General features: G+C 43.4%; 1 protein-coding gene across 2 annotated transcripts in view; it reads left to right on the top strand.

Moving 5' to 3' along the window:
• The window catches only part of tmem132e (transmembrane protein 132E), a 367148-nt gene that overhangs the window by 325842 nt on the left and 13752 nt on the right, over positions 1-27554 (top strand). For both annotated transcript variants that reach the window (XM_014197869.2, XM_014197868.2), the window contains exons 4-7: positions 10644-10836; positions 15666-15809; positions 23484-23689; positions 26009-26288. In XM_014197869.2, coding sequence (XP_014053344.1) covers positions 10644-10836; positions 15666-15809; positions 23484-23689; positions 26009-26288 — 823 coding nt within the window. The remainder of the gene's footprint in view (positions 1-10643; positions 10837-15665; positions 15810-23483; positions 23690-26008; positions 26289-27554) is intronic.

Here is a 27554-nt window from a genome sequence, read left to right as displayed (position 1 = left end):
TCCTGGGGCAAATCCAATACAACACATTACTGAGTACCACTCCCAATATTTTCAAGCATAGTGATGGCTGTATCATGTTATTGGTATGCTTGTAATCTTTAAAAACTGGTGAGTTTTTCAGGATAAAAGAGAAACAGAATGGAAATACAGGCAAAACCTGGTTCAAATCAAATCAAATCAAATGTATTTATATAGCCCTTCTTACATCAGCTGATATCTCAAAGTGCTTTACAGAAACCCAGCTAATTCAGTCTGCTTTCCGCCAGACACTGGGAGACTAATTCACCTTTTAGCACCAGCGTTGCTTACCAAGAAGACTCCAGAATCCCCCACGCCGGAATTTATTTTAAGCGCAGGCACATTTACATCCAGCTTTAGCACTGCTTAGCACTTTATTGTTGTCTTGATCCTTTCTCACCTCTCACTATGCATTGTACTAGACATCGATATTTTCCAATGGCTTCCTAATCATGGCAATATTCATTTTGTAAATGCAGTGTCCTCCCATGTCCCTGTGGAGACGAAGGGAAAATCAGATTTGATTGAAATTGATTGCCGGCTAACAAATTTTAAACAACTGATAAAGCAATTAACTGGGTCGAGTTGGTATTCTCTCACGGATGTTGCTCTTAACTTATAATTGTAACTATTGATTCAAAGGAACAATTGTGGAGAGGCATTCTCTCTGACTAGAAAGCTTTACGGCAATAATTTATTTTCCCTGGCACATCTCATTCTCTTCTTCTAAGGCTAATCTATAGGTAAATGTTATATCTGTGCAAACTCTTACTAGAAGAAATGGAAAGCTTTGGAACTGTAGGCTATTTGAAGAATTTAAACCCAGGTTTGGTAGCTGAATATTCCTGGTGCATGGGGTGAAGTGTAATTGTTGAAAGATAGGTGGGGACCATCGGGGCTCCCATCGGTCTCTCGTGGGGTCTTCTAAACCAGCTGTCATCATCAGCAGCTCTATGGTGAGAAACATCTTGATTCCTGGGGCAAAAATCCTGTGCCATTCTGGACCACAAGTACAGGACATTACAAGGCTGCTTCCTACCGTTCTATGACATTGTTGTAGATAACATTCATATACTGAAAATTTGTGCAAAAAGGCAAACTCTGCTCCATCGTTCATTGAATCAAATGGCTCATTCATCATAAAACTACTTGAATTACTTTTTTTATTAGCAAGATTAGCACACTTAGCCATGACATGCCAACAACAACATTCTGAACCTACACTCCATGCATAACTGACCAAATTAAGAAAGACAAGCATTGTAATTTGTAATTCCTAAAAGTGAGTGTGGAAGAGGTGGAACATATTTTGTTGTCTATTAAATCAAATCAAATTTTATTGGTCACATACACATATTTAGCAGATGTTATTGTGGATGTAGCGAAATGCTTGTGTTCCTAGATCCAGCAGTGCAGTAGTATCTAACAATGCATATCAATACAAACAAATCTAAAAGAAAAAGAATGGAATTAAGAAATATATAAATATTAGGACGAGCAATGTCAGAGTGGCATTGACTAAAATACAGTAGAATACACTATATACATATGAAGTTAATAAAACAGTATTTAAACATTATTAAAGAGACCAGTGATTCAATGTCTATGGACAGTTGAAGTCGGAAGTTTACATACACTTAGGTTGGAGTCATTAAAACTCATTTTCAACCACTCCACAAATTTCATGTTAATCTTATGGCTTGAATCCCGTTAGCGGGATCAATATGACGACAGCCAGTGAAAGTGCAGGGCGGCAAATTCAAAACAACAAAAATCTCATAATTAAAATTCCTCAAACATACAAGTATTATACACCATTTTAAAGCTTTATGTCTTGTTAATCCAGCCACAGTGTCTGATTTCAAAAATGCTTTACCCCGAAAGCAAACCATATGCTTATGTTAGGTCAGCGCCTACACACAAAAAAACACAGCCATTTTCCAGCCAAAGAGAGGAGTCACAAAAAGCAGAAATAGAGAGAAAATGAATCACTAACCTTTGATTATCTTCATCAGATGACACTGATATGACTTCATGTTACACAATATATGTATGTTTTGTTCGATAAAGTTCATATTTATATCCAAAAATCTCAGTTTACATTGGCGCGTTATGTTCAGTAATCTTTTGCCTCCAAAACATCCGGTGATTTTGCAGAGAGCCACATCAATTTACAGAAATACTCATCATAAATGTTCATGAAAATACAAGTGTTATACATGGAACTTTAGATAAACTTCTCCTTAATGCAACCGCTGTGTCAGATTTCAAAAAAGCTTTACCGAAAAAGCAATAATCTGAGTACGGCGCTCAGACACAAAAACATGCCATACAATATATCCGCCATGTTGGAGTCAACAATAGTCAGAAATAGCATTATAAATATTCACTTACCTTTGATGATCTTCATCAGAATGCACTCCCAGGAATCCCAGGTCCACAATAAATGTTTGTTTTGTTCGATAAAGTCCATCCTTTATGTCCAAATACCTCCTTTTTGTTCGCGCCTTCAGTTCACAAATCCAAATTCACGACGCGCAGGTCAGACGAAAACTCAAAAATTTCCATTACAGTTCGTAGAAACATGTCAAACGATGTATAGAATCAATCTTTAGGATGTTTTTGTCGTAAATCCGCAATAAAGTTTCAAGCGGAGAAATCCTTTGTCTTCAGAAATGCAATGGAACTGAGCTAACTCTCACGTGAGCTCGCATGCCCTGCTGGCAGTGTTCTGACTCCAGGAGCTCTTATTCATCCCCACTTTACAGTAGAAGCCTCAAACAAGGTTCTAAAGACTGTTGACATCTAGTGGAAGCCTTAGGAAGTGCAAAATGACCCCACAGACACTGTAGTTTGGATAGGGAATCAATTGAAAAACTACAAACCACTTCCTGTTTGGATTTTTTCTCAGGTTTTTACCTCCCATATGAGTTCTGTTATACTCACAGACATCATTCAAACAGTTTTAGAAACTTCAAAGTGTTTTCTATCCAAATATACTAATAATATGCATATCTTAGTTTCTGGGATTGAGTAGCAGGCAGTTTACTCTGGGCACGTCAGTCATCCAAGCTACTCAATACTGCCACCATCCATAAGAAGTTAAACTATAGTTTTGGCAAGTTGGTTAGGACATCTACTTTGTGCATGACACAAGTAATTTTTCCAACAATTGTTTACAGACAGATTATTTCACTTATAATTCACTGTATCACAATTCCAGCGGGTCACTAAGTTGACTGTGCCTATAAACAGCTTGGAAAATTCCAGAAAATGATATCATGGCTATAAAAGCTTCTGATAAGCTCATTGACATAATTTGAGTCAATTGGAGGTGTACCTGTAGATGTATTTCAAGGCCTACCTTCAAACTCAGTGCCTCTTTGCTTGACATCATGGGAAAATCAAAAGATATCAGCCAAGACCTCAGAAAAAATTGTAGACCTCCACAAGTCTGGTTCATCTTTGGGAGCAATTTCCAAACACCTGAAGGTACCACGTTCATCTGTACAAACAATCGTACTGTCACGGCTGTTGTCGGTGAATGAGGACCAAAACGCAGCAGGTACGTGAATGCTCATCTTGATTTTTAATTATCTTCAAAATGAACGTACAAAATAACAAAACACGAACGATCAACAAAAACAGTCTGGTAAGGCACAAGGCGAAACACAGAACAATCACCCACAAAACTCAAACACAAACACACCCTAATATATGGGACTCTCAATCAAAGGCAGATAGACAACACCTGCCTTCAACTGAGAGTCCCAACCCCAATTAACCAAACATAGACATACACACACTGGACTCCACATAGAACTACCTAGACATAAACCAAAACCCGGAAATACTAAACCAAACACCCTTTTAACAAACACACCACCCCGAACCACATAAAACAAATACCCTCTGCCACGCCCTGACCAAACTACAAAACAATTAACCTTATATACTGGCCAGGACGTGACAGTACCCCCCCCTTAAAGGTGCTACCCCAGAAGCACCTTAACAAAAAATAACCCCAAGCAACACCAACAAAAAGTCCCCTTTTCTAAAGGGAGGGAAGGGAGGGTGGCTGCCGTCAACGACGGCACTGTGCTACACCCCCCCTCCCCAACCCACCTATTTCTGGAGGTGGCTCTGGTTCCGGCCGTTCCAGGCTGTCGGGCCACTCTGGCATCGCCGAGGGGCAGTCGGGCCAGTCTGGCATCGCCGGGGGCAGTCGGGGCAGTCTGGCAATTCGGGACAGTCTGGGCAGTCTGGCAATTCGGGACAGTCTGGGCAGTCTGGCAATTCGGGACAGTCTGGGCAGTCTGGCAATTCGGGACAGTCTGGGCAGTCTGGCAATTCGGGACAGTCTGGGCAGTCTGGCCACTCGGGCCACTCCGGCAGTTCAGGGCAGTCTGGCCACTCCGGCAGTTCAGGGCAGTCTGGCCACTCCGGCAGTTCAGGGCAGTCTGGCCACTCCGGCAGTTCAGGGCAGTCTGGCCACTCCGGCAGTTCAGGGCAGTCTGGCCACTCCGGCAGTTCAGGGCAGTCTGGCCACTCCGGCAGTTCAGGGCAGTCTGGCCACTCCGGCAGTTCAGGGCAGTCTGGCCACTCCGGCAGTTCAGGGCAGTCTGACCACTCCGGCAGTTCAGCGCAGTCTGACCACTCCGGCAGTTCAGCGCAGTCTGGCCACTCCGGCAGTTCAGCGCAGTCTGACCACTCCGGCAGTTCAGCGCAGTCTGACCACTCCGGCAGTTCAGCGCAGTCTGACCACTCCGGCAGTTCAGCGCAGTCTGACCACTCCGGCAGTTCAGCGCAGTCTGGCCACTCCGGCAGTTCAGCGCAGTCTGGCCACTCCGGCAGTTCAGCGCAGTCTGACCACTCCGGCAGTTCAGCGCAGTCTGACCTCTCTGGCGACTGTTGACTGGCGGGCAGCTCTGACGACTGTTGACTGGCGGGCAGCTCTGACGACTGTTGACTGGCGGGCAGCTCTGACGATGACTGTTGACTGGCGGGCAGCTCTGACGATGACTGTTGACTGGCGGGCAGCTCTGACGATGACTGTTGACTGGCGGGCAGATCTGATGATGACTGTTGACTGGCGGGCAGCTCTGATGATGACTGTTGACTGGCGGGCAGCTCTGATGATGACTGTTGACTGGCGGGCAGCTCTGATGAAGACTGTTGACTGGCGAGGCTGGGTTGACGCACTTGTAGCCTGGTGCGTGGTGCTGGTACTGGGCTTACCAGATTATGTACACGCACCTCCAGGCTAGTGCGGGGGAGCGGGAACAGGACGAGTCGGACTGGGTTGACGCACTTCCGGGTCCGCACGAGAGACAGGAGCTGGAAACCCAGGGCTATGGAGGCGCACAGTCGGTCTCGATCTTACCTCCTGCACAACCCGTCTTGGCTGGATGGAACTAGTAGCCCTGTACGAGCGGGGTGCCCGTACAGGGCAGACTGGGCTGTGCAGGGGCCTGATGGTAGCCGTGCGTAGAGCGGGAGTTGGGTAGCCTGGTCCTCGGAGGCGTACCGGCGACCAGATGCGCTGCGCAGGCATCCTCCTACCAGGCTGGATGCCCGCTCTAGCACGGCACCTGCGAGGGGCTGGAATAACGCGCACCGGACTGTGCGTGCGTATGGGTGAGAGTGCGCTCCTCAGCGAAACATAGCGCTCTCCACCCCATACGCTCCTCCATATAACCACGAGTAGCTGGCTTCCGGCTCTTCTTACGCCTAGCCAAACTACCCGTGTGCCCCCCCAAAAATTTTTCTTGGGGGTGCCTTTCGTGCTTCTCCTTCAGCGCGTACTTGGCCTCGTACCACCGCCTCTCTGCCTTGGCTGCCTCAATTTCCCACTGCGGGCGTCGATAATCCCCAGCCTGGTGCCAAGGTCCGGCCCCGTCCAGAACTTCCTCCCAAGTCCACTTCTCCCGCCAGTCCAACTCGAACTCCGTCTGCTCCTTCCTCTGCTGCTTGGTCCTTTGGTGGTGGGTGATTCTGTCAACGTTGTTGTCGGTGAATGAGGACCAAACCGCAGCAGGTACGTGAATGCTCATCTTGATTTTTAATTATCTTCAAAATGAACGTACAAAATAACAAAACACGAACGATCAACAAAAACAGTCTGGTAAGGCACAAGGCGAAACACAGAACAATCACCCACAAAACTCAAACACAAACACACCCTAATATATGGGACTTTCAATCAAAGGCAGATAGACAACACCTGCCTTCAACTGAGAGTCCCAACCCCAATTAACCAAACATAGACATACACACACTAGACTCCACATAGAACTACCTAGACATAAACCAAAACCCGGAAATACTAAACCAAACACCCTTTTAACAAACACACCACCCCGAACCACATAAAACAAATACCCTCTGCCACGCCCTGACCAAACTACAAAACAATTAACCTTATATACTGGCCAGGACGTGACACGTACGCACCATGGGACCATGCAGCCGTCATACCGCTCAGGAAGGAGACATGTTCTGTCTCCTAGAGATGAACGTACAGTGGGGGAAAAAAGTATTTGATCCCCTGCTGATTTTGTACGTTTGCCCACTTACAAAGAAATTATCAGTCTATAATTTTAATAGTAGGTTTATTTGAACAGTGAGAGACAGAATAACAACAAAAAAAACAACTCTGTCAGGAGGAATGGGCCAAAATTCACCCAACTTATTGTGGGAAGCTTGTGAAAGGCTACCTGAAACGTTTGACCAAAGTTAAACACTTTAAAGGCAATTTTTCCAAATTGTAATTGAGTGTATGTAACTTCTGACCCACTGGGAATGTGATGAAAGAAAGAAAAGCTGAAATAAATAATTCTCTCTACTATTATTCTGACATTTCACCTTCTTAAAATAAAAGTGGTGATCCTAACTGACCTAAGACAGAGACTTTTTACTAGGATTAAATGTCAGGAATTGTGAAAAACTGAGTTTAAATGTATTTGGCTAAGGTGTATGTAAACTTCCGACTTCAACTATACATAGGGCAGCAGCCTCTACGGTACAGGGTTGAGTAACCAAGTGGTAGCCGGCTAATAATGGCTATTTAACAGTCTGATGGCCTTGAGATAGGAGCTGTTTTTCAGTCTCTCGGTCCCAGCTTTGATGCACCTGTACTGACTTCGCCTTCTGGATGATAGCAGGGTGAACAGGCCGTGGCTCGGGTAGTTGATGTCCCTGATGATCTTTTTGGCCTTCCTGTGACATCGGGTGCTGTAGGTGTCCTGGAGGGCAAGCAGTGTGCACCGGGTGATGCGTTGGGCAGATTGCACCACCCTCTGGAGAGCTCTGTGGTTGCGGGCGGTGCAGTTTCCGTAACAGGCCGTGATACAGCCCGACAGGATGCTCTTAATTGTGCATCTGTAAATGTTTTTGAGGGTCTTAGGGGCCAAGCCGAATTTCTTCAGCCTCCTGAGGTTGAAGAGGTGCTGTTGTGTTTTCTTCACCACACTGTCTGTGTGGGTGGACCATTTCAGATTGTCAGTGATGTGTACGTCGAGGAACTTGAAGCTTTTCACCTTCTCCATTGTGGTCCCACTGCAGTCACACACCTAATGTGTTGTAAAATCTGTTGTGTAATGTAATGGTTTTGTAATTGTATATAACTGCATACATTTTTGCTGGACCCCAGGAGGCAGCAGCTAATGGGGATCCATATTTTTTAACTAGGCAAGTCAGTTAAGAACAAATTCTTGTTTTCAATGACGGCCTAGAAACAGCGGGTTAACTGCCTTGTCAGCTCGGGTGCGGCACTACAACGTTCTGCCCCACTACAACAAAAAATGTGCTGTTGGGTGTACTCGAGGACCGGAGTTGAGAAACACAGCACTAACACAACCCCATCAGTGATCAATGAGAGGGATCAGGTAGATATTGTTCAGTAATGCATCCCTCCCCTTGAAGTTCTATAGGACCCTGCTGTGGTGTTGTGTTAAATAACTAGCTATGCCTCTGAGGGAGTTGACCCAATGAAACAATGAAACTATCCTGCTAATCAGCTCAGCAGGGGCCTGATCTGAGCATGGAAGCCCTACTTATGTAAACGTCTATGCGTGGGCTAGTAAAGCTAACCAGGGTGCACAGAAAGGGCGTTGTTAACCCCACAAGGCCTTCCATTTGAAAAGGACACGTCACCCACACAACATATCCTTATAGCGCATTGACTCCATTTCCACCCCTGTGTAACTCTTATTCAGCACATGAGCGATTTGGGTGTATGGTTTTCTGAGTGCTAGTTGTCGAGGGTCTGGCCAAGCTACCTGCTTTGTGAGGAGTGTCATAGATAAATAAGTAGGAATATTCCATGAGTGATGTTGAGACAAACAGTCAGAAGTCATTTAGGCTGTCAGCTCTCATCATGCTATTTCCAGTAAGGCCATTTGTGAGGAGTGCAGTACTGGAGATAGGGACTCGGCTCCCAGTCTTCATTACGACATTGGCATTTTCCCTTTGAATTACTTATTTTCTCTCTGCCGAGGGCAGATAGCAGCATGGTTCATTTCAGATCCAGGTCGAGTGTGGCTGTAATGGTCTTGTAAACTGGGAACCTACTGTAGGCCTACACTGCTGAAACCCATTTCGAAGTACAATGCGGAATGTGTCTTTCAGATGTGATGGTTTCGCAGCTTGGAGCAATAGTAATGGTGGTATATAAAACATATAGTATGTTGGTCTGCTGGTACTTCATTGCACAATTGATTCAATAGTTTTACACCATCTTAGAAGAAGATAAGTCCTTTATAAGTAGAAGGGGTTGAATGTTTTAGTATATATACAATGCATGGATTGAAACGGGGTGAAAGTTAATCTTTGCCTAGGTAAAACTAACGTGTGCGAGTACACATGTCTACTGTTCATGTGGTTAAAGTAATGGATGTTTGAAATGGTAGGAGGGGTTGTTCACATCGTATGTTTGACCACTCTACTGCATGTGTGCTAGTCATAACTGGCTGGTACGTATGCACATATATGGGCTATGGTAATGATTATGGAAATGTAATGAAAAGCTTACCATGTCCATAGAAATGTAATGAACCGGTTTTGCCGTTTCATTGACTGATCATTGAAATCCATTGAGACAGTTTTAACATCTTGTACAGATGATGCATTGCAGGGTTTCCCAAATAATCAGTGCTTGATGATGAGTTGGTAATTTGACTCAGCTGTGTAGTGCTAGGGCAAAAACCAAAATGTGCCACCCGGAAGGGGCCCCAGAACCGAGTTTGGGAAACCCTGATGAATTGTACTAAATGATCACATTGAAAATCTACTGTAGGCTGCTTGTCCGTGTGGGAAACAGACATATTGATCATAAATATAGTATACTGCTTCTACCAAAGATTGAGGTGGGAATGAGTTGCTTGGCTAGCTGGATAGGTAAATAGATGCAAAAAAGTGAAAAGACAACACTCAAGAAAGGACCACAACCATAATATTTGTAACTAGCCACGTGCGAACGTTTGAAGGAAAAAATAAGCTGTTTCACTACACTGGACCCGTCAGAATGAGAAGCAATTAGCCAATAACATTACAATAGGGGTGTGATTGAAGTTGTGCGGACCATTGACATGACAGATCGTGTGGCGCAAGCATCAGAAATTGTAACGACAAGTCCGACAACGCTTAAAAAAATCTAGGACGCCTGCTCACTTTCGCAACGCACGCAGCTGGTCAGGACAGCCCCATTGATTACATGGGGGGAGGGGGTCATCCAGTTTTTTCTCAAATGGTTAGGAATCTATGTCATGGTGATCTTTTATAAAAAGCTGTCACGTTTCGACCGTGAAGTCTTTATAAAGCTTAGCTTATCAAAGACCTGTTGGTCGCCTTGTAAGAAGTTCAACTCACTTTTGGAGTTTCCAGAGTTCAGTCACATTCATTTAGGTGATGAATCACCTGAGGCTGATGTTGTGAAGGCTTCACATGCCTCCTTCATTTATGCATTTTTAGAACGATGTTGGTGCACTGCAATTTTCAAATAAAAATAAGATGATGTTTTGTCACACACTGAGTAGGTGTGGTGAAATGTATTGTTTTACAGGGTCGGCCATAGTAGTACGGTTCCCCTGGAGCAAACTAGTGTCATGTGCCATGCTCAAGGGTAAATGGAAAGATTTTTCACCTTGTCGGCTCAGGTATGCGAACCAGCGCTATAATCGCTAGGCTACCTGCCTCCCTATCGTCTGTTCATGTTAATCTCTCTTGATAAACACCCTAAAAAATCTAAAACTCTCTGAAATACAAGCTCACGCATGTGTGTGGGGATCTCATGCCTGGTCAGGTAGCTCCTAAAAGCAGATAGTAATGGCATATTTCTGGACCTCATTGGTTATTCCCAAACAACAGATGCGCACAAGCAGCAGCCTGATTGTTTCACTTGCTGACTGTTCCAATACATAATGCTTAATACATGACAGAACAGCTGCTTGTGCCGATCGTCTACTCATTAGCATATTTAATGATCAAATGCAGCCCTGACCCCCATTAAGCCCCTTGTAAATGAATAAAATGCTGGATTTGGTGCTGGCTCCTACTGTGTTTTTGGTAACATATTGCTGTTATTGATGTATTACGCTTTAATTGCTCAATTATTCCATTCCCCACAGGGATGAACTGGCCAATATCGAGGTGATGCAACTGGACTTTGAGATGGAGAACTTCACCAGCCAATCGGTCACCAGAAGGATCAACTGGAACATCGACTACCGGGGCCAGAACCCACCTCCGGACTCGGAGAAGGTGGTGACTGAGTTGACCGTGGTGCAGAAGGACATTCAGGCTATCATCCCACTCTCCATGGTGAGTAACCTGTGACATCACATATGGTATGCTATAATAATGTTTATATCAGTTGAATCTGTCCATTGTAACATTTGCCACAACTATTCAATTCAAATCTCTCACGTAAGACAATAGGTTAGCCTCCAGTTTCATCAAAGGACCTTCGACCCCATTGTCATTTGTAACCATGCTTATCAACACTTGAGGTTCTCTCTCACTAGATCGATGATGATTTCACCTGCTAAGAGAAGGCTACCAAGGCCACCTAGTAATGGCACATCATGCTAAGAGTCTGTCTGGCGTCTCCACTCCTATCTCATGAAAAGGGGCAATTGCTGTAGTAAGCAGTAAAAAACAATTGTGGAAACAAAGGACATTAATTAAGTAATAGGAAGGTAGAGGGCCAGTCCTGAAGGGTCAAGTCGCCTCCTGTGTGGTTTCACCTCCCCTTACTTGGTGAAGGGAGCCTGTGGAAAGTCTCTAGAAGTTTTAGGGGGGGAGAGACTTCATTATTTTGATATTACAATTCAACTGCTTGGGTAAAATGTATAACGGCACTTAGTTCTCTCAGCCCCGCATATATTTATATAGGTCTAAAATGCCACAAGTTGAAAAGAAGCAAGCACCCAGGTACTGAAGACACTTTTTTAACACACTCAACTACAGAGGTTAATAAACGAAGAGGAACATGACCTCTGTGTGTTCACCGGACTTGGCGGTGTGCTTCGAGGGCTTTGTTAGAGGGGTCAGGCAGCGATGAGGATAGGAGTTCAGCTGAAAGGAGCCGGGGTCATAGAAAGGCCAACGCGTGGGGAATAGCAAAAAATAGCAATAGCCGAAGCAACCTGCGCCATTTCATTCATTATCAGCTGCTTTGTTTCACTGTTTCTGCTTCATGTACTGTAGTGTAGAGAGGTTGCATCCCAAATGTAACCTTATTCCCTTTATAGTGTACTACTTTTGACCTGGTCCCATAGCACTCTGGTCAAAAGTAATGCACTATATAGGGAATAGGGTGCCATTTGACCAAGGCAGAATCTAATGCCACACATTCTCAGGTCTCTCTGTCTAATTATTGTAACAGTAACAGTAGCAGCAAGTCGGTAGACATAATGCACTCAGCACTTTGTGTCTACCATTGCACACATCCTCTGAGAGCTTGATAGAAACCAGAAGGCTCAGATCAGAATTTTTTCTGCAGCCACTGATTTGGGAGACAGCAGGATGAGGCAATCTGGGGAAAAAAAACACACAAGATGCATTTTATCTTGAGTAACAAAAAAATGAAACAAGAACATGGCAAGCCATGTGCACAAAATGAATCCCCTCTCTGATTTAGCCCTAGCATGAACAAACGAGGGAGAGAGGGAGGGAGGCTTGAGGGAGAGCTAGAGGGATGGAAAAAAATAAAAAGGAGAAAAAAAATAATCCCAAGACGTGAAAGCTTTGCTAAGCAGATTCACTGCCAGCCAGAGCTGAGCCACTACAACTGGGGAGGAGGAGGCGAGAGAGGGGTGAGATAGTAGCGAGGGAGGGGGGAGGAGGAACGAAGGAGGTGGGTGAATTTACAGTGCAGAGTAGTAGCATCTTCCAGGAGGATGTGGTTAAATCAGACTCCATCACATTAGTCCTGTCAGGGCCCCAGCTAGGTCCCCCTGGCCCCCACAGTCTTGGCGCAATTACCGCCCCGTGTCAGAGAGCCCTCTCAGGGGCTTCTTATTAACGAGGGATGGGAGAGGTGGAGAGGGAGATGAGGAGGGGAATAGCGGGATACTGTGTTGCTGGCTCCACCACTGCTTCATGCTGCCGCAGTAGCGAACAGATTATAAATAAAACATGGCCGTTTTCTTTGCCGAGGTCCTCATGGCACGAAGTCACAGGGCACACGCACACAAACACACACACACATCTACACACACCACGTTTTGCACGTCTGACGTGGCGTTTCAATCATTTCCATGAGGAGTAAGAAGTGGGAGCCGTGGCGCAGAAAGCAGCGGAGGTTTGGCTTTGATATGATTCGCTGGCTAATCGGCTCGGTCTTAAAGCCTCCATCAAAACTCAACAACTGTGGGGCTGTCAAGCTTCATTCATTTTCTCACTGCTTGTCATTTGGTTACTTGGATTAAAGTGGACCCTGCTTCTTTCATTTCTCCTGTTTAAATCTAAAACAACACTGTTCACATGGACGAAGCTAAACTAGTAGTTATTAATCGACAATACTAGTCGTTGTTCCAGGAGCAGTATAATACATGTTTTCATTTCCGCAGTGTATTAGACTGATAGTTGTCTCAGTCCCGTTTATTGGGCCTGGAGTAGTCGTGTCTTGTGTCTACACTAACTGATCCTTTTCTTACTGTGTGTCTTAATGCATGGAGTTTAAAAGTGTTAACCTTGTTGTTTTGCAGGCTATAAAGTGTTTGATTACTTTGAAATCCTTTCCTGCGTGTTATTGATAGCTCTCCCCCTACTGTGTTCACGATAAGCTCTCACTCATTACTCCGGACACTGTGGCTACCACTTACCGCCACCATAAATTCTCGGTCCCCCCATTTAAATGTTGCATATTAGCTGGGCAACAGAATACCATTGGCACGTGAAAATAAGAAACATGAGGGAGGATGGGATGATTTTTTTACTATAAGGTGGCAGTTGCGGTTTGTTGAGAAGAAAAAGAGTTGAGCTCTTTTCTCCGTCCCATAATTTGTCAATGTCAGAGGACCTCCCACTGGGCACAGACGTCAATTCAACGTCTATTCCATGTCGGTTCAACGTAATTTCATTGAAATGATGTGGAATCAACGTTGATTTAAACAGTGTGTGCCTAGTTGGCTGTCATTGGTCTGCAGTGGCTATTCTTTAGCAATAAACTCAGAGGCTAGGTTAACACATGTTCCTCACTGGATAATTACTTAATAAGCATATTGTATTATGAACAAATGTATCAACAGGTAAAATGGCATCAATATTCAAATAGTGCACCAGCTAATTTGATTTGGGCAGGACCTGACCATTGTGAATTCTTCTAGACTTTAAATTGTTCTGGTTTCAAATAGTTTGGAAGTTATATTGTGAGATGACCTGCTATGGACAGCAATAATTCATTCAGTATGTATTGGTTTTCGAAGGGCACACACAACATACAATTTGCACTCATTGTCAGTGAACATATGCTTGTATCATGCCAAGTAAACTCTCCTATTTGATTGCCAGCTTTAGGGCACTACAAATTAAAGGAGCTCATCAACATACATGCCTCCAGAAGCAACATTAATACTCTTTTATATGCTGCATTCTTTTTGATTATACCACAATAAGTAATACTGTTTTGCCTCCAAGACTTGAGCATGGTGGTGTTTTGATTGAAGTCAAAGGAACATTTACATGATTTGGGTTTTCTCTAGGGGGACACGAGGGAAACAAATTAAAGTCAAACACCTTACCCCCGCATAGCTCACATTCATTCCGTCAAAATAATGAGTTTATTAACAGTCGCCCATTTCAAGGACCAGTGTGCATTTTAATTGGCTGTTTCTATATCACTGGAGTCATGATAAAAGTGTAGATCTGCTGACGGACTTGGCCCTGTTTATAATCAGTTCTCAAGTCAGTTTTTATTCCCCAGCAATGAGATTTCAGTCATTTATTAGCAACACTAGACTTCATAGTTGTTGTTTGAGGCCTTAGTGCACAGATTCACTAACAGTAACCTGTTGTTTGAGGCCTTAGTGCACAGATTCACTAACAGTAACCTGTTGTTTGAGGCCTTAGTGCACAGATTCACTAACAGTAACCTGTTGTTTGAGGCCTTAGTGCACAGATTCACTAACAGTAACCTATTGCTTGACGCCTTAGTGCACAGATTCACCAACAGTAACCAAGATTGTGAGGACAGATACAAAGGTTTTTAGGACAACGTTATGTTTTGTTGGTGTCACGCCCTGACCATAGAGAGCCTTTTATTCTCGATGTTTGTTAGGTCAGGGTGTGACTTGGGTGGGTTATCTAGGTTGTTTTTTCTATGTTGGCCTGATATGGTTCCCAATCAGAGGCAGCTGTTTATCATTGTCTCTGATTGGGGATCATATTTAGGCAGCCATTTCCCCACTGTGTTTTGTGGGATCTTATTTTGACTAAGTGCATGTAGCACCTCTGTTGTCACGGTTTGTTGGTTGTTCCTTTTTGTTTTGTGAGTTTCATAAAAAAATTATGTGGAACTCAGAGCACGCTGTGCCTTGGTCCGTCTCTCCACACAACCGTAACAGTTGGGGCATTCAAATATACTTTCCTTTGTCACCTTCATTTTTTCATCCGCTTGATGAAGAAGGAATGTTTCACTTTACAACTCAAATTACTTAGCGTACATAGTCAACGTGAACTTCTTGCCTTTTTGTTCTAGAGTTATTTGGAGCAGAATGCAGCTCGGAGGGGAAAACTTAAAAACAAAGTCCCTTTGTACAGTACAGGAAATGTTCAATTTGTAGTATATTTGAGATTTAAAAAAGGCTTCTGAAGTACGTAATTTCTACTTCGAAATTGCAGACTTGATTTACCCTTAAGAAAAATGTATCAACCCCTACAAAAATGTGTATTATAATGCCAATTATAATCCACATAATAATTCACATTTCCTGCTGAAGCAAACTGTCTCAAGTTAAGATCCTACATCTGTACTTGGAGTGATGAAATGGATGAAAATCAAACCCAACGACCACTGAGAATGGCTTCCAGCGGAACTCTTTTGGACATTCTTTTTGAGAAGTACATATTGGAAGTACCCAGTGAAATATAATAGCGATGAACACTATCTAACACAGTTTTATGTTTGTTCCCCCTCTACTCTACAGGACACCGAAATCATTAACACTGCGATACTGACTGGCCGAACAGTGGCCATTCCCGTGAAAGTTGTCTCTATTGAAATGAGTGGTGTCGTCACCGACGTCTCGTCCTTCGTAGAGTGCAAGTCGTCTAACGAAGACATTGTCAAGGTATGGTACAGTAGATTCCCACTTAGGTTGCAAAATTACAGTAACTTTCCCCAAATCCCCAGGTTTTCATTATTGGGATTTCTGGAAAACTTGGGAATTTTGGGAACATTTTGGGAAAATTCCCTCCGATCTTGGTAATGCATCTGATACCGAATGGAATCCCACCGCACTCGTACCGTCTTATCTAGTCTGATCTAGTCTGGTTGCCACCATGTCTCCAGACCTTAGAGTTTACTTTAGCTGCATTATCTGGTGCAAGGCATCCATTTCCATCCATTTCCATTGACTAAGGTTACATCCCAAATGGCACGCTATTCCCTATTTACTGCACACATTTTTACCAGAGGTCCTGGTCAAAATTACTGCACTAAATAGGGAATAGGGTACCATTTGGGACTCAGCCTTAGCCAAGTAGGGCGACTGTAGTGCTGTAAAGGACTTAAGTAAAAATACTTAAAAGTACTACAACCTCTTCAGCATCTGATCCCGTTAGCGGGATCAAAATCCAGCGAAAAATCATATCGCCAATTAGCATTAAAAAAAAATCATAATTTAAAAAAAAAAGTAATAATTTTTTTTTTTTTTTTTTTATAGATACACCTCTCCTGAATCGACCCACGTCGTCCGATTTCAAAAAGGTTTTACAGGAAAAGCAAATCATTAGATTATATTAGATGAGTCCATCGTAAAAAGCAGCTTCATAGCCATTTTCCGACCAACCACTTGCATCACATATAATCAAAAAACAGCTAAATGCAGCACTAACCTTTTACAAACTTCATCAGATGGCACCCCTAGGACATCATGTTATACAATGCATGCATTCTTTTGTTCAATAAAGGTCATATTTATATATAAAAACAGCATTTTACATCTCTGTCTGACGTTGACTTCATTATTTCCCCTCAAAAGCGTCCCGGTAAACAATGCTGCATTTCAATAAATTACTATACTATAACGATTTTTTAAATGTATATTGTCAATCTAACATTTATAGATGAATATCTCTTGAGAACACCCGTCATACCAGATTTTAAATTAACTTTACTGGGTAATCACACTTTGCGATAAAAGGAGATGCGATACTCAGAAAATGAGCTAATATACAGAGCTCGGCGCCATCTTGGACGCAATAGCATGAACCATCTCATCTTGTATAATATTGTCAATAATCGCCTACCTTTAGTTGTCTTCATCAGAAAGCATCCCAGGTCCACAACAGATGTATTTTCGGTCAAAAAGTCCATACTTCACGTTCCATTAGCCTGATGTTGGTAGCGCGTCCTATGGCTCTCTCCAAGCGCAGCTCTGAAGTTCAGAATAAAAGCAATGCTCGCGCATGTAGGTTCGTTCAAACATGTCAAACGTTGTATAAAATAAATCTTCAGGGCCTCTAACACCAAGAGAGCCAATAAGATTCGAGGGGGATGATGTCATGGCCTTTAAAACCGTATCCAAAGGTGGGGGCAGACATGGCCGCCAGCGTCATAATGGTGATGGCCCATCCCCTGTGACCAATTTCAAACTCGTGTCATTCACTGAGTTTTGACTCTATAAGGCTCAAACCACTGTGAAAGGACTGGCGACATCTAGTGGAAGCAATAGGAAGTGCTCAGTGAACCATTCCTCACGGTGTGATTAATAGGCAAAGTGATGAAGTCGAGTCCACAATTCAGAATTACACTTCCTGTTTCAATCGGTCTCGGGGTTTTGACTGCCATATGAGTTCTGTTATACTCACAGACACCATTCAAACAGTTTTAGAAACTTTAGAGTGTTTTCTATCCATATATAATAAGTATATGCATGCCCTATCTTCTGAGTTTGATTAGTAGGCCGTTGAAAATGGGAACGATTTTTTTTCAAAATGCGCTGTGGCGCCCCCTATCCTACGGTATCCTCAAGAGGTTTTAAGTAGTATTTTGGGGTATCTGTACTTTACTATTTTTATTTTTGACAACTTTTACTTTTACTTCACTATATTCCTAAAGAAAATGATGTACTTTTTATTCCATGCATTTTCCCTGACACCCAAAAGTACTCGTTACATTTTGAATGCTTAGCAGGACAGGAAAATGGTCTAATTCACACACTTATCAAGAGAACATCCCTGGTCATCCCTACTGCCCCTGATCTGTCAGACTCACTAAACACAAATGCTTTGTTTGTCTGAGTGATAGAGGTTTCCCCTGGCTATCCGTAAATAAATAAAAAACAAGAATAGTGCCATCTGGTTTTCTTAATAGGGATTTTGAAATGATTTATACTTTTACTTTTGATACGTATATTTAAAGTAATTACATTAACTTTTGATGCTTAAGTATATTTAAAACCAAATACTTTTCGACTTTTACACAAGTACTATTTTATTGGGTGACTTTCACTTTTACTTGAGTCATTTTCTATTAAGGTATCTTTACTTTTACTCAAGTATGACACTTGGGTACTTTTTCCATCACTGGATGACTGGAGGCGAGGAGACGATGCTAGTGTCTTGGGATGACTCACAAACACAACTCTGGCCCGTTGGGGGCCCACAGTGGTAGAATACAACATCAACTCCCATTTGTGGATTGAAGAAGGACCCACATTTTGCATTCATAGCCCATAATCAGCAGGGGTAAATCCCATTTAGCTGTAGAAAGAGTTGGATAAAGGAGGTTGCCACCTCTGAAATATAATCCAACTTTATTTGTTGATTTTCTTGGAGCACGTTTGATGACGGCATCACGACACATTACAGAACGTGAGAAAATTATACATGTGAGAAAAATTATACTACATTTTTTTATGTTGATTTACGCATTTCTGTTCATTTGAGATGATCACGTGGGATTATCGAAAGCAGAGTGCACAATAATAAATGCACGTGTTCAGAATAAGTGGAGGGAAAAGCATCAACTGTACAATACAGCAAGAATATACAGACCACACCTAATCTTATTCTGCCATTTATATGTGTGATAAGACTAGGATCTGTTTGTCAGAGGGCAAATCAAAAGCGAGACATTTTGCCGTTAATCTGTTTGTGAGAAGGTTTAGAATGGTTTCAAGGTGAGCTGCATTAGCTCAATGTTATTGAATAGACCTCGCTTCGCTGCCCTTGCCATTGAACTTTAGAGGATAATGCAAGACGAGACCTTCAAGTCGAGACAGTTCTATAAAACAATCCGCCGAATACGAAAGAAAGGTTCCGAAAGATGATCCACAAAGTTTGTGTGGTTGTTCAGTTGTGTTGTTTTGTGCTCTCCCCATTGCATTTTGTGGTGCCCCATTATTCATACACAGCACTGTAATACAGATCTGTTATAATCAGATTACTCTATTCTATTATTCTATTCGCGTAGCCTAGGTGAATCTGTGGAACACTCAAAGCTATAGGCTCTGAGTAAAGCACATAGAGAATGTCTTGTCATATAAACCAAGCCTCACCATGTGCACATACTGTAGGTTGTGAATTCCAAATGTGTGGGCTTCTGCTTAATTTTTTTATAATTTTTTTTTAAACAAAGCATTTTATTTTTTTTGCTTTGTCTATTCGCCAACCTGCCATAGCTCTGTTTTTGTTCCCAACTTCTGGAAAAGGTTATGCTGCTCTCATTTCTCTTTACTGAGGCGTTTATTTGTTTGTTTGTTTCTCCCTCTTTGAAATAAATAGGCCACAGTATATGTCAGCACTGCCGGATAATCCAATCCCATTTGACTGTACAGTTTTGTGTGAGCACAGTAGGATGATTTGGTTATTAAAGACCACATCTGTGCTCTGCTCAGACGGAGTTTATTCTGCTATTTTATGTTGTGTTGTGCAGGGTGTGGAGGAAGGCACGGGGATGGGAGGCAGTATGGGGAGAAGGCAGGCAGCAGAGAGGGAGGCTGGGCGAAAGGAGGTGTGGGCTGAGGACCCTGTGGGGATTTGTCAGCGAGCGGGAGACATGACTCCCCCAGCTGATCCTTTCTCCTAGGGCTGTGTGTGTGCGCGTGAGTCACTGTAGCCATCTGAGGACACAGATAAGGCGGCGGCGGAAAGCCTTGTTCCATGCCAGTGGTCATCCAACCCTTGCCCTGCCAAGCCCTCTGTTTCCTCCATTCTGCACCAATGTGACACATTCACCTTCAGCCAGCGACCAGGCTTAAATAAGAGAGGCTTTGTGAGGCAGTGAGAAAAGTACACCTGAGTGGTCTAGTGTCTTCAGTGTTGTCTCCTTGCTGTACTATTGATATGAGAGGTCTCGAAGAAGTTTGTATTATTGTTGATGGCCTCACAATGAGGACATAATCCAGTCAATGAGAGCATACAGGCCCAGATTTTTTTTTTAAATGATTGTATCCTACTAGAAACTGGTTTTGAGAGATTAAGCAATGAAACGCAGTGTTTCGCAAAGAATTCCTTCAGTTGATTAATAAGTTAAGGGGGATTTTTAAAGAGAAGTCTATTGATTATCATACTGTACCTTCCATCAATCAAAGTAGGTTTTCCTAATGGCCACTACAGAGCAACATTAACCCAACGGGGGTGTGTTCATTAGGCACCAAACGAAAAGTAAAATGAACTGAAACAGGGAGGGACAAGCCGAACCTTTACCTTAACGCTTGATTTCGCTTTCTGTTGCAAAACATTTTAAAATGTTTGATGTTGCATGCCCTAATGAACACAGCCCAAGTTATGTTTTATTTTTCCATCTGCTCCACCTCCAGCAAGAAAACATGTGGCATTGATAGGCCTAAATCCTGTTTGGAGGCACATGTTGAAGTTAAGCGTGTAAGCAGAGGTGAGCCAGCATGGGATCTCCATCACTAAATGGTGCTCATTGTTTCTCATTAGATCCATACGCATTAGTCAGTAGAATAAGTACTATCAGGTCAAATGAACCTGCCAACCTTCTGTGTTCCACATGCATGCGACTCAACGTGCATGCACAATAAGATAAACCAAAACAAACATTAAGCGACCCTTGGAAAAACAAAGCCCGACAATACAGTATTGGAATCCGTTTTGTTATCAGAGCTGCCGAGGAGTAAAGATATGGATATACTGTGCTGCAGGCGGGTGGTGATGCTTTTTGATCCTGGATCTCTGTCTGTTGGTTTAAACTGAGCCTGGATGCCGCCCTAGCGGGTAGTGCCCGCCCTGTCTTTCTTTGCCCCGACCCTACCCAGGAAATCTGTTGGCACCATGGAAGATGCCACAGCACATTAGAGGGCTGTGTAGCGACGACAGCTCGCGGCTCCATGCATGAGAGCACTTTCACAGGCCCCGCTGGGCTACTGACACCCGTAGTCGTTAACAGCTTTTGACTCGCAATTAGCCAGCCAAGTTTATTAGCTGCCTGCAGGAGCTGGGATCGTTTATGCTAGCGCAGTTAGCAAGGGTGAGTGAGAGTGATAGGAAGGCTGGTGTTAGCATTATAGCGATGGGGAGGCCTAGAGTGGTAGGTCACAGGTGTGGAGGGGGCACTGTGTTTTGGTGCAGAGGATGGCGGTGTGTGTGTGTGTGTGTGTGTGTGTGTGTGTGAGAGAGAGAATATGGGGGCAGGTACACTACATGACTAAAAGTATGTGGACACCTGCTCGTCGAACATCTCATTCCAAAATCATGGGCATTAATATGGAGTTGGTCCCCCCTTTGCTGCAATAACAGCCTCCACTCTTCTGGGAAGGCTTTCCACTTGATGTTGGAACATTGCTGCAGGGACTTGCTTCCATTCAGCCACAAGAGCATTTGTGAGGTCTGGCACTGATGTTGTGCGATTAGGCCTGGCTCGCAGTCAGCGTACCAATTCATCCCAATGGTGTTCGATGAGGTCAGGGTTCTGTGCATGCCAGTCAAGTCCTTCCACATCGATCTCGACAAACCATTTCTGTATGGACCTCAATTTGTGCACGGGGGCATTTTCATACTGAAACAGGAAAAGGCCTTCCCAAACTGTTGCCACAAAGTTGGAAGCACCGAATCGTGATTCATCACTCCAGAGAACGCGTTTCCACTGCTCTAGAGTCCAATGGCGGCGAGCTTTACGCCACTCCAGCCGACGTTTGGTATTGCACATGGTGATCTTAGGCTTGTGTGCGGCTACTTGGACATGGAAATCCATTTCATGAAGCTCCCGATGAACAGTTATTGTGCTGACGTTGCTTCAAGAGGCAGTCTGTAACTCGGTAGTGAGGACAGACGTTATGTGCATCAGCACTCGGCGGCAGCGTTCTGTGAGCTTGTGTGGCCTACCACTTCGCGGCTGAGCCGTTGTTGCTCCTAGACATTTCCACTTAACAATAACAGCACTTACAGTTGACCAGGGCAGCTCTAGCAGGGCAGAAATTTGACGAACTGACTTGTTGAAAAAGTGGCATCCTATGACGGTGCCACATTGAAAGTCAATGAGCACTTCAGTAAGGCCATTCTACTGCCAGTGTTTGTCTATGGAGATTGCATGGTGGTGTGCTCAATTTTATATACCTGTCAGCAACTGGTTTGGCTGAAATGGACGAATCCACTGATTTGAAGGAGTGTCCACATACTTTTGTATATATAGTGTATGTCCTTTGCTCTGTACAGTATTTAAGCCTGGCAAGCAAGAACCTAATTTTCATGATTCAATATGAAAAAAAGTATATTACCCTGATTCCAGCTGACATCCCAGATCTCTACCAGAGAATGATGATCCCAAAATCCCTATTCACACAAAGGTGACTACAGACAGATAATCTGAAAACTTGATTTACCAGAACAAGGGAAATGAGGGAAAAGACTCAGCTCTCTCCTCTATCTGAAGGCTTCCCACCCAGCCTGTATGGATTGCAGAGTGGAGAGGCCTGTCTGGATGGACTGGGTGTTTTATTAAACCCCCCCCCCCCCCTCTTATGATGAATCCCCAACCCTGAGAAGACTGGTGAACCCGACCTCCATTTGCAGGAGATTAGCTCCTCTGATTACAGTGTCAGCTGCCTCCAACTGCCAGATAAATCATCGATGGTATCCCAAAAGCAAACTCTGCTATCTATTACAGTAAATCATTTAGTATTAAAGGGATGGGTATTTATGAGAAATTCTGTGCTGGGTGATTTCTTGGAGACAACTGTTGGATAAAATGTAAGTCAACAGAATTTTGTATGTGGGCACCTGGTGTATTAAGCTTTCATATTCTATGAATTATCTGTTGCCTGAAAGCTTGTGTTAGTATATATATTCTGCTGTGTTTCTCCGCATAATTGTGTATAGAACATTACACTGAAAATAGTGGTGGGTTGTGGGTGATCGTGGGCCTGATTTTTAAAGGCTTAGAGTAGACTGTACTTAAGAGCCAGTTCATCCACTCAAGAAGAGACTCAAATTAGATAGGAGAAAATCCTCAAGTAGTGTTGTTTACACTGTGTTCCAAAATATTTCAAATTACAAAAATATAGCCCCTCGTGGCAAAATATTGGAACGTTCATAAAGGAGGATTATTGTGACCTAATAATAGTACACATTCCACATTAAAATAATCTGTAAGCAAAAAGGAAGACATGTTTTCCCTGTTTCCTTTAGCGGAATCTGAGAAAAGCTGTGCACCAACAAACTCAATGTAATAAACTAGGTGGTGGACTCTACTCCTGCATCCATACTGTACTATATCACTTGTATCACCTGTCAACGATCATTATCATATATTGACCCTTAACCTTTGTTTTTCACAGGTGTCCATGAATTGTGACTACGTGTTTGTGAATGGGAAGGAGACGCGGGGCTCCATGAACGCCCGTGTCATCTTCAGCTACGAGCACCTCAGTGCCCCCTTAGAGCTGACCGTGTGGGTACCCAAACTCCCCCTTCAAGTGGAACTGTCCGACAGCAACCTGAGCTTCATCAAGGGCTGGAGGGTACCCATTCTTCCTGACCGCAGGTAGGACTCACCAACACACTAAACACAGCTCCCCTTTGTGTGTAGTGTTAGAGTGGAGAGCACTGCTCTTTTAGAGCTGATGTTTCTTGTATTTATTTTAAGTCATTTTGAGGTTACTGCATTCTAGTGTGGTTTGCTGCACTCTAGCTGAGACACTAGCCTAGATGTCATTGTCTTCCTCAACTTAATGTTTTTAGTCTTTACCCCTTGCATTGTCATGTATCGTTTCAATTGTGCACCCCATGTTTTGCATGTGTCGTGTGTGTGTGTGTGTGTTACATGTCGTCCTAGTGACGCAATTCTATGCAAATCTGCCTAACCAATGTTTATGCCTCTTAGGCCTTATCTTTGTTTGCACAACTACTGCCTGTGTACACATTTTATTAGAGTTTAAGTCACGTATCTCTCTTAATGAATTGAACGAAACTAAGACGTTTGTCTGAGAACAGGACGTTAAGCAAATTCCAGACCGGATTGACAGTAAATTCATGGCAAGCTTTTAGGTCCGGTTTCCCAGACACAGATTAAACCTAGTTCTGAAACCTAGTTCTGAAAAAACTATTTCAAAAGAGTTTCTCGATTGAGGATCTTTTTAATCCAGGACTAGGCTAAATCAGTGTCCGGGAAACAGGCCGCTAAAGTTTAAAATGTTTTGAACCATCAATGAACCATCAATGTACAACATTAACTACTGTCTTCAAATTTTTGGAGTGAATAGGAAAAAAAACTGCAGAAGGCTTCATTCCGCCATTTTGGCAAAACATTTAGCACTTAACTAGATGTTTGCGATGTTGTCAGAACAAGGACAAAAAAAACACCTCACTGTGCATTAAACACTTAGATGTGCTGTTTTTACTTTTTTTAAAATATATATAACAGATACCACCAAACTATGCTATTAATTTAGCTGTAATTTAATCGCCTTTTATTTGGTCTCCCCTCAGAACACAATCCATTTGGCTCACTTCTCACTCTGTCTCTCATCTCTCGCTCTCTCATATCTCTCGCTCTACCTCCCTCTATCTCTCCTAACACAACACTGTTTAAGCCTTAAGCTTTATCAAGGGCCAGGTCTCTTGGACCGCAATGTGTGTGTTTGCTACATTGCAGCTGCATTGCTCACTGGCTGTGTTATCCAGTAATGTGTTCTAAAAGAGGACAGAAGGTTAATCGGGTAGGCCGGCCGATGTGCAGCAAAGATCCTAATAAGAACAGACACTCCTCTGAAGAAAAAAAACATAGGTATGGCCTTAACATGGGAAGCTCTCTGACCTGAGCAAAGAGTCATGAAACTCCATGAGGAGAGTCACGCTGTCTCTCGGATTTACCCTAGTCTTAACTGAACACTCGTCTACATTCTTGTCTCTCCACTTCTATTGTGGCTTTATTGTACAAGTTGAAAAACACAGGCGAACGGCGCCTTTTAGCCTTGAATGTCTAGCGTTAGCCGGCCACGGGACATGATGCATGTTAGAGTATTGTCAGACCTTTTAGGGAACACAGGACAGGCCTGCTTGATATTCAGATGGGCTTTGGGAATCAATGGGTGGGATATGCTTTGTCAGTCACTGACAGCCCGCTGCCGCTCCTGCATCTTAAGTTATCTGAAAGGATAAGTCAAAGCAAAGATTAATTAGCCTTGGGAATGGAGGAGAGCTTTTTAGCATTTAAGAGGAAAGCCGGCAGCTTGTCAGGCTGTTGAGAAACGTTTGGCAAGTATTACATCTTCTGGAGGAACATATTGGGCTTGGTTGGGATGCACTGACCGTGTTCTCCCCCTGTCCATCTAAGCATCCATTGATTTAGGAATGGAAGGCACACGTCCAAATCTTGCTTGTTTGGAAGTTTTTGGAGGAGTTTCGTGCCGGCTTGGATAACTTTTCCCTCACAAAGGGCACATTGGAACAGACACTGTAACAGATGTCCTCCACATGGATTAGTGTTGGGCCTCTCATCAAATCAAGTGCTAAATTATATAATGATAAGAAGCAATTAAGAACATAAGCTCCCGAAACAGGATGCAGGATTTAACTACACCACAGCATATTCCACAAACATATTGAGTTACAAGATGCATCATTAAAGGTTATGATAAGCCATTGAGCTACTGCTGAAACGGCTTCGTAAATAGTACAGCAAATACATTTTTACATGATAACCCTTACTCTGTTGTACACTTTGATACTGGTAATGATATTGACAATGGTTACGGTTTTGACACTGTTAATGGTATTGACACTGTTTACATCATTGACAGTTTTTCTCTCTCTCTCTCTCTGTCTCTCTGTCTCTGTCTCTGTGTCTGTCTCTCTGTCTCAGGAGCGCCAGAGACAGTGACACAGATGACGACGAGGACGACCGGCGGGTGAGCCGGGGCTGCACCTTGCAGTACCAGCGTTCCCTTGTCAAGGTGCTAACCCAGTTCCACACCACCTCCACCGAGGGCACCGACCAGGTCATCACCATGCTGGGGCCCGACTGGCAGGTGGAAGTGACTGACCTGGTTCAGGACTCACTGAAGGTGGTCGACCCCAGGATAGCCGAGCTGGTGGACCGCACCGTGCTGGTGGGCCTGGAGCTGGGCTCCACTGTACTGAAGGTATAGAAACTTGGCTAGGTCACCAAAGTCTGTAAAAAGGAAATGGCTTCTTTCAATTGCCTCTTTTACCTCATAGATGTTCGCCCATCTCATAAATGTTATAGGCTAGGGCACTAGAGACAAATAGGAAATTGACACTGAGGTAGACAAAATGCTTCAGTTTGGATCATACTGACCAAAGTGCAGCTGTAATATGCAGAAGCACTCAGAGTGAGCAACAAAACATTTTGTACTTTACACTGACCTAGACGAACTGGACAGGTGAAAGAAGGAAATTAGACCTCTTCTTCATCGCTTTCACCCATTTTGTCTTTGTGAAGAAAGCCTCTTTAAGATGATGAAATGATAAATGAGTTCTGTCCAAACTTGCTTTTAAAGATGGCTCCATCTGCATAGGCATGTAGTCTATATGGGCTTCCGCTTAGCCCCCCATTATGCAGCTCTACCATTCAACCTGAGTGATTGACGGCATAGAAAACCATACTTATTGAAGGCTGTAAGAAATTAAAAGATCTCAAGCTTACACCGTATTTTATGGCACATTAGGAAAATGAAGAGTAGCCTATTTCTCACTACTAACCCATATTAGTGGAGCAAATAAAAAATAAAACATGTAACCTTTATTTAACTAGGCAAGTAAGTTATGAAATAATTATTATTTACAAGGACGGCCTATCCTGGCCAAACCCGGACGATGCTGGGCCAATTGTGCGCCGCTCTATGGGACTCCCAGTTTCTCACTACCAACCCCTGTTGGTGGAGCGAATCATTTATTTATTAAAATGTAACCTTAATTTAACTAGGCAAGCCAGTTAAGAACAAATTCTTATTTACAATGACGGCCTATCCTGGCCAAACCCAGACGACGCTGGGAAGATTGTGTGCCACCCTATGGGACTCCCAATCACGGCCGGATGTGCACTGAGTTGCAGTGCCTTAGACCGCTGCGCCACTCAGGAGTCCGTGAGACCATGAATCTACTCTCAAACTAAATTATTTCACTTAGAGGGTTCACTGATAAATAAATGAGTTATAAGACCTTTTTCATTAATCGAACGCCATTTTCCAAACAATCATTTAATCGGGGGGGAGTAGTCTGGAAGATTTGATAATGGGCAACAGTTTAATCCCACCATCTTGACTTCAAGGGGTTTCATTTCGGAGCTAATTATTGTTTTTGAATGAAAGTACGGCACCACAAAAGGTGTAAGAGTCAGATTTTGTATTGTTTTTCGTTTAGATGTTTATTTATTTTACATTAAATGC

Source organism: Salmo salar, chromosome ssa04, assembly GCF_905237065.1.
Source record: "Salmo salar chromosome ssa04, Ssal_v3.1, whole genome shotgun sequence".
NCBI classification, from domain to species: domain Eukaryota; kingdom Metazoa; phylum Chordata; class Actinopteri; order Salmoniformes; family Salmonidae; genus Salmo; species Salmo salar.
Note: the sequence above shows the minus strand (reverse complement) of the source record. Positions and strands in the feature narration are given on the sequence as shown.